This window comes from Cibotium barometz, chromosome 54 (assembly GCF_041138505.1).
Source record: "Cibotium barometz isolate CiBa-2024 chromosome 54, ASM4113850v1, whole genome shotgun sequence".
Classification (NCBI taxonomy): domain Eukaryota; kingdom Viridiplantae; phylum Streptophyta; class Polypodiopsida; order Cyatheales; family Cibotiaceae; genus Cibotium; species Cibotium barometz.
Window position 1 is genome coordinate 35297183 of NC_141099.1, and position 8247 is coordinate 35305429.

An 8247-nucleotide genomic window follows, 5' to 3' on the forward strand; every position below is an offset into this window, starting at 1 on the left:
ACGTTCTTGCTTTCGCATACCATTTCTTAAAAATTTTTTGGTACTTACAAATTTTAAAAGTTTTTAAAAATTTTATAACAAGGTCGCCCATTTATAAACGATACTTTACTCATTTACATCAATTGACAATTATCGTTCTCTCCTAACACTTGCTCTCAATTTCGCACACCTTTCTGTATCACACACTCTCTATTTCCTCCAATCACTCATAGACATGGCACCTCTACTTGATGCACTTATTGCACAGCTAGGAAAGCTTGAGTTACTTCATAGGGTTGATGAGATCGTCCCTATGTTGAGGGAGCAATTGATGTACGTGCAACAATGCATCATCTACACGCGGATGCTTTTACAGATGTCATTCAGTATATGGATGAACACATCAGCACGTACTCCATCATGTTTGAGGGTGATGAGTGCTTACGGGTTCCAGTTGACCTCATCAAGTACATATTCAGGGAAGAGAAGAATTTTAGATTTCACCTATCCAGGTTTTTAAAATCCCTCACAGAAAAGGACTACAGAAATGAGGAGGAAGACTTACTCCTGGATCTACAAATGGGCAACATCGGCCTCTTTCCTAAGCTGGGACATGGTTTTGGTCCTTCTGTTACAAGAGGGTGTGGCGAAAGAAAGTGGCAAGGAAAAAGAAAAGGGCAAAGTAAAGCTAATGGAGCAGGTCCAAGAGGCCCATGCTGAGGAAGAGAATGTTACAGAACAATGGGAGGCCTCAATGGCATTGGTGGCTCTACAAGATAATGTCCCCGAGGAGGTTCTAGAGGGTGATGAAGTACTCGGACCTAGTTCTAGAGGGTGATGAAGTACTCGAGGAGGTCCCAGACCTTGTTATCATGTCTTTGCATCCAATCATTATTGATGGGAAAGAGTTTTTGTTTTTGGATGACATTGCCAAGACACTCGGGTTTCGTGAGGATGAGGCACTTTCTATTATTGCCGTGAATGCTGGGGGTCAAGACAAAGGAAAAGTGAAAATCTCTTTTGAAGATGACAACCTCACAAAAGCGCTTGCATATGATATTGGTAGCAGTACCTTGGAAGTTGTAGTGGCCAAAGCGCTCGTTGAAATAAAGCAAGAAGTGCAATTCTATGAGAGCGTAGCTGCCTTTGAACCACACATGCCCTTGGTTGCTGGCGATGCTCAAGACCAAGGAAGCATAAACTTGACGAATGAGCAACTAGTTGCAAGTGACGATGCAACTGAGGTATGTCCTTACTTCTTAGTTGTAAAGCAAATTATTTTTTGTATCATTTCACGCTTCCTAACTTCTATATTGACATGTTGACAGACTGCTTTTGAAGTGGACAAGTTTGCTATGCGCGTAGGAGGAACGCGGCCAAAGTCAGAGGGTCGAGATGCATCCCTTTGGCACTACATACCTGCCCTCAGAGCCGACATAGTGCGGGTTTTTCATTTAGAATATGCAGAGATCGCCTATGCCGAGCTCCTAAAATGTAAAGCACTTAGTGCAGTCTTGTCGGAGAACCCCTTAGCCTCGAACATAAATAAATGTATTTTGATAGCTAGGGAAGCTGCCTTGTATTGCTTCACGGGCAACCATCCCGACTCAGTTTTAGGCCATTGTGCCCTTTCTCAGGCTCAAGGAATCAATGAGCCGAGTGATGTATTCCAAAGCGTAGGCCAGAAACCAGCCTCTAGAACTCTCTCTCCTGAGCTCTTCCAAGAGCTTATTAAAAAGATGTAATGCAAACTTCTCTTCCAAGTTTAATAAAATTTTTTTGTTGTGCATTGTAAGTTGTGATTTTTCCTGGCGTACTTGTGATATACCATTTCAAGCCTCGCAATTTTAAGATTTTGTTCATGTGTTCATAGAAAAAATTGTTTAGGATTTATTTTAATTGAGATCGTGATTAAAAAAAGTAATCGAGATTGGGTTAGAGCGGTATGAAAAAATATTGTATTTATAGATGTAAACACACTCACATATATGTATATATATATGTACATATATGTATATATATACATATATATATGTGTGTGTGTGTGTACCTATATATATATATAAGATTCTGGGGCTATTGAAGGATATATATACATAAGACATAAGATATTATAAGATTTTAAGGCTATTATAAGATATATATAAATATAAATAATATCTTATATAAATATGTAAGATTTGGGGCTGTTAGGGCACCTAAATGGTCTTATGAGCCTCACCAGACCAAACATATCAAAAAAAAATAAAAAAAATACCATGTGCGCTACGGCGCGTAAATCTCCATTTTGACCTGGTCAAACTGGAGAGTAACGTGCCGTAGCGCACATGGTATTTTTTTTTTATTTTTATTTTTTGCCTTGAGGCACATAAGACACTCTATAAGTTTCTCTAGTTGACTTTATAGGATCTACATTTTTTGTATATATAAATATTCATATATATGTGTGTGTGTGTGTACATATATATATATATGTGCATATGTATATATATTTGTATATGTATATATATGTGTGTGTATATATGTTTGTGTGTGTATATATATATATGTGTGTGTGTGTGTGTGTGTTTGTGTGTGTTTCTTCCTGTGTGTATAGTGCTTTTATATTTTTTAAATGAAATGTTCATTGGCACTGAGTATACAAAAAAAATGGACTCAACAAAGAATGTAACACAACTCACAAAGTTTTCATTAATGTGTGAAAAAGCTACAAAGGAATCTGGGAACATTACAAAATTTTGTAGGGAGAATTACAAAATGGGTTAGCCTATTGAGGTAGAAGGCTACGCTCTAAACGTAGACGTAGGGCTAGGGACATATCTACAGGCTTCAAAGTAACTCTCTTGGCATGTACCATAGCCAGCACTGAGTCTTCAAAAACAGAAACTACAATATCTTCAGTAGCTTCTTGAAGAGCTTCAAGAGCTGTGCTCTGTATGCGGTCAACCCTGTCAGAATATTTTTCCATTGTTTCTCTCACCAGTCGAGAGAATGGTGCCTTGGGGATGAGAAGATCTGTGCTTTTCTGATATTTCCTAATCTCTCGTAGCGCGACTGTCCCTGGCCTCCATTTTCTCTTCTTCTTTGTAACTGGTGGAGGCGGTGGTGGTCTTTGATTCTCCCACGGTGGTCGTTCAGACCTGAACTTCTTTTTCTTTTGTGCACGCTCTTCCTTTTCTTGTTGGTCCCGAAACTTGCCCTCCATTCTTTTACCACACTTCTTGACTGGCCGTCTGGATGTTGTGGCTGCCTGTGGCTGTGCTTGGCTTGCCCTCCTTGCGTCCTCTTTGGGCTGCTGTCTCTTTTGCATTTTTGTCTCCCAAGCTGCCCTCACAAGAGCAAACTCTTTGTCAATGGTATCTTTCATGATGCCGTAGGACAAGAGCTCGACCTCCCTGTTCTGTAAGATAACCTCTAGCTGTTCTAGGGTGTCGGCCTCAATAACAATCTCCGGTGGCTGCCCTTGATCTTCCTCGGCTTCTTTTCGACGCCGCTCTTCTTCTGCTTCTCTACTAGACCCTGCTTCTTCAGCTTCCTTCCTGCGTTGCACTTCTTCGGCCTCCTTCCTGCGCTCTTCTTCTCTCATCTCCTTTGCCTCTTGCTCTGTATTTACGATAGGTAGACTTGTCCTTTTTGCTGTAGCAGGTAGTGGGCCGAGTTGATCGAAAAACCGCAAGTCTTGCTCCTGTTCTTCTGGCATGGCCTAGGTATGTACGAGTGCAAGAGATAGTGGGAGGGCAAGAGAGAGTAGAGCACAAAGAAGAAATTGAAATGTGGTGGCTATAAATGAAAAATGACTTAAATATGTCTATAAATATAAATTTTTAAAACTTTTAAAAAATTTAAAAACACAAAAAGATTATAATCAGAGAGTTTAAGTCCATGAGGAACCACACCGACGCTTGCTTGCTACCCACTGCCGTAGTCTCTCCCTAGCATTTGATCTGTTGTATCCTTCAGTTCTTCTTGCATTAACAGTTTTCATTATTTGACGCCTAAGAGACAAATTACCGCGACTTTTCTGTCTTTTTTTGCCAACCAGAACGCGATAGAACCAGTTGAACATTTCATGGAGTGCATTACTCTTGACTTTGCCACCACCATGGCGAGTGCCCTTAAAATACACGGCCTTTGCTTGGTAATGTGATTTCTCCATGCCTTGATTGCTCCAAAGTGCTAAAGAGCCATATCTATCGAGAAAGTATGGCCCATGTGCATACAATATATGCTGCATAGAAAATTACAAAAAGTCAACAAACAGTATGAAGAACATACTACAAGGACACAATAAATACAACATTACCATGTAGTGAGTAATGTGTGTTTCTCCCCATGCCTCGACCATTTCTTCTGTGAATCTACAAGTGGCTTGTTTAAGTGCCTCAATACCATGGTCATCCAGGTGAGGTCGCTCTAGAAGATCGACCATTTTATTACACACCTCCCATACATGTGCACGTTTTAGGCCAAGCCTGGCATCATTTCCTCGATATGTTGTGACATCACATATCTTCTTCCAGATTTCAAAGTCAGTGTGGCTATGAGAACCCAAGTGGTTTGATAGCAAGTGTCTTGCCTTTGATCCACCCATGCAAATTTTATTAGGGTTGTCTTGTGTAGGGTTTGATTTTCTGTCCTTTGTCAAGACCACTGCTCCAGCATGTAATCCCATAGAGGAAAGTACACCCTCTAGTGCACGTATTGACTCTTCTCGTCGATCTTCGGGCTCCATGTTCCAGACATAGTTTATGTGGAGCATCAATAGCTTATCCAAAATCCCGAGTCTTGCATGTAATGTGCACACATGCACTTGACATAGTGGAATTTCCAAGATTGGGTTCCAAGCATTGTCCTCCTGGTCACGACTAGGTGGCTTGCTCTGGTCACAACTTAATATGCCATTATGCCATACCTTTGATCCTTTCCTCTGTTCAGCATAAAAAACGATTGCTTTTTTTGCACCCACCTGTTTTTGACTTTTGCCTTTGGTAGGTTGTTTCCCTTTTACTCTTGAGTCTACAGCTGTCTTGGAATGACAACAGTAAACACATGAGAATATAGTATTCGCACCTATTTTACAACCCAACATACACTTTAAGGTTTTTAGATCGCCACCCAAGTGCCATTCAACATTAAAGCAGCCTATTCCGGGAACATCAAGCTTCTGACCATTGACCTGACAAGAGACGACATGTTGAATGCCAGACCGTTCAAAATACCACCTCAAGGTATCATGGTTCTCTTTTGGGAGGACCCATGCTGCTTGCCACCAGATGTTCTTCTCTGATTGAATGCCGTAGTAGTCCTGCTTATGCCCTTGACCCCTACTGTTGCTGTCTTCAGTTGCATCCAACTCTTGGGTCTCTAAAGGCCTTCCTCTAAGTGCTCGGCTCATCAAGGTTAAACTAACACGCTCCAGTCTTTGACCTTTAACCACTTGACATTCATCCAGCTTCAAGACAAACACGGCATTTCCACCTGCTGTCTCTTCAAGTGTGAGGCCATAGTACTGAATCATTGCTTTTTGTAGCACTTCCATGTCAATGTAGACATTGTTATATGCATTGTATTCAAAGGGTTTGATTGTTGGCATTGGCATAATATCCTCCACCCACTTGTACCCACCCTCGAACATGGATGCAATATCACCATTAGCACACTTCTTTGCCATCTGTAAGCTATAAAGTGTTGGAAGCAAGGATTGCATAACTCCCTTTGCTCGCAACCCTAAAGTGATTGACCTGTATATTGCTCTGTAACCTTTCTGGCTAATACCTGCTGAGTCACATATATCAAGCATCTCTTTGGGGGTGACAATTTCTTTGATTTCCTTCAAGAAATGTTGACGAAGGGTCTCCTGCAGCTTATCATTACCAGAACCTATTATCATTTCCATAATATCCTTCTCCTGAAGGACATGCTGAAGAAGGGAGGCATTAACATTGTCCTCAGCGTTGTTACATCCTAGTATAGCTGTTGCACAAGCCCTACAATCACAATGATCAACCATGAGAGATGCTTTATTCATTAATTGCTTCTCAAAGCTGCTATAATTCCTACAAAAATTTTTACCTGGTTGTTTGTTTACGCCTCTTGCATGCGCCTGCTGTCTTTGAAAGCAACCCAACAGCTTTACGTTTTCTTTGCCTTGCGTGATATCCCATGGGAAGGTGAGTGAAATGGTGAACACGACGTCGAAGATTACGAGTGGAGTGTTGAAGACGAACATAATTATCGGTAAATTGATTTATTGTGCGCACACGATCCGCTAGATTATTCTTCTGCACCTCAAGCTCCTCTGAGAGCTCTTTAATCCTCTGCATCAAACCATTGATCTGCTTAGTCGATGCCGCTTGAAGCTGGTCGAAGACAAATTGTGTTTGTCTCTTTTCAGCTACTTCATCTAGCCACAACATGTGTAATCTCCTACAATAGCCAAGAAGCCCATTGAAACCATCACCAACAAACATAAGAAAACTTGTAATGCTTTTGAATGGTGGAGGGGCACCAGATATTGGATCTGGTGGATAAAGATTTCCATCAATCCAAAGATCAATGGCCTTTGCTCCTTGCATTCGAAGCTGATCGTATGAAATATTGGGTGCAACATGCCTACTGCGTAGGGTTGCGTATTCCGTCTCCAAATCAACCTGAAGGCGGATCTTAGAAGGCTTATTGGTGATGTCTTGTAGTGCCATCTACAAGAAAGTAGGCTTGTAAGCTTGGGTTGAATAGGAGTGGAAGGAGCAGGATATGGTATCAAAAAATAATGGGAAGAATGGAGATGAGGGTTGCTTCTCTAGAGCTGCATTGTGGATAGAGAAAGAAGCCAGAAAGGGAGCCAAAGAAACAGAGAGGGTTGGCAATGGTGAGACGAAAATGCAAAGGAGACAATGCATCATGGGAAGCTTCTTTAGTGCAAACTATGGCTGCTAAGCAATATAGAGAGAGAATACTTCATGAAAAGGTTCTTCTGTGCTACTACTGTGGGTTTGGAGAGAGAACCAAGTATTGTAGAAAGAATGCTCCTGGTAAGCTTCTTCCTTGCAAGCCATGGCTACTACTGTGGGTTTGGAGAGAGAAGGCTCATTTAGGAGTACAGACCTGCTAGCTATGGAGAGAGGACCAAGTACTGTAGAGAGAATGCTCATGGTAAGCTTCTTCCCTGCAAGCCATGGCTACTACTGTGGGTTTGGAGAGAGAAGGCTCATTTAGGAGTACAGATCTGTTAGCTATGGCTTTTGGAGTAGAGAAAGACGCTTTTTTCCATGGAGAAGGAGTGCAGGGCGTTTTAGAGAGAAGATTTAGAGAGAGAAAGAGATCTGGTGTACACACAAAAAAGGGGAGAAGAAAGTGACGAATTTTTGGAATGTTTGGAGTTCGAAAAGGTTGTTGCAGGCTATGATTACTGACTGACAGCCCATTACAAAGCTTTAAAGTCACCTAGGTGGCCAGATCTAGGAATATCTCCTTTTTTTTATTTTTTTTTGTTTTTGTGAAAAATCAAATATATGCTTTTAGGACTAGGCCTCTAGGCTTGGTCAAAGATGGATTAGCATTTTAAGCATTTCACTAAACGTCCAAATTAAAGGGCCCAAGAAGACTCCATTGAGTTCCTAATGCCAGAGAGAAGGGTTTCAGCTAGAAGACCCTACCAAGAGTCCAAGAACTTGGCGGTTTCTTGACTTTCTTGTATGTTGAAGTTGACAAGTCTCTTCACTAGAGACACTTGATAAATCAAGTCAGTGTATAGAGAGCAATCTTTGAAGGATTGCCATATTTCTTGTGAGGACTTTAAGCTTCTCACCATTTGCACTTGCTGATCTCCGCAGTGAAGAATGATCTCCATCTGCGCCATGATGTCTTGTTGCTTCTAAAGCTTGAGTGCTTCGGGTTGCTCCTCAGTGGGTTTGCCATCGGCCTTGATGTACTTCCATAACTGAAGTTGCTTGAGATATAGCTTCATTCTTAGCTTCCATACTAAGTAGTTGTTGCCATTGAGCTTGTCAATGGAGAACAACCTTGGCTTGGTTGTTGCAGCAGAAGATGAGACTACCTCCATGATACCCGATTGAAGAAGAAGGAGCTTAAGCTTGGAGGTAGAGAGAACTAGTGAAGCTAAGATGTGAGATCTCAAGATGAAAGAGACTTGTGGATGGCTATGGAGTTCTCAAAGCTCTGATACCACGTGAGAACTGTGAGGTTGGTGAGAAGAACAAGTAGAGTAGACACAGAGAGAGAGAGAGAGAGAGAGAGAGAGAGAGAGAG

At 41.5% G+C, this 8247-nt stretch overlaps 1 protein-coding gene across 1 annotated transcript; it reads left to right on the forward strand.

Annotated features, from left to right (window-relative positions):
* The first annotated feature begins 851 nt into the window (after positions 1-851).
* Positions 852-7918, forward strand: LOC147608087 (uncharacterized). Its single transcript, XM_086790158.1, has 3 exons — positions 852-1223; positions 1308-1530; positions 7812-7918. The coding sequence occupies exons 1-3, from the start codon at positions 852-854 to the stop codon at positions 7916-7918; spliced, it is 702 nt and encodes a 233-aa protein (XP_086646284.1).
* The last annotated feature ends 329 nt before the right edge of the window (positions 7919-8247 follow it).

Excerpts from the sequence above, each read along its gene's own strand:
- LOC147608087 (XM_086790158.1), top strand. The coding sequence starts at position 852 with ATGTCTTTGCATCCAATCATTATTGATGGGAAAGAGTTTTTGTTTTTG. Across the intron at positions 1,224-1,307 it reads CAAGTGACGATGCAACTGAG|ACTGCTTTTGAAGTGGACAA; the intron begins GTATGTCCTTAC and ends ACATGTTGACAG. Across the intron at positions 1,531-7,811 it reads AGCCTCGAACATAAATAAAT|TGAAGAATGATCTCCATCTG; the intron begins GTATTTTGATAG and ends TGATCTCCGCAG.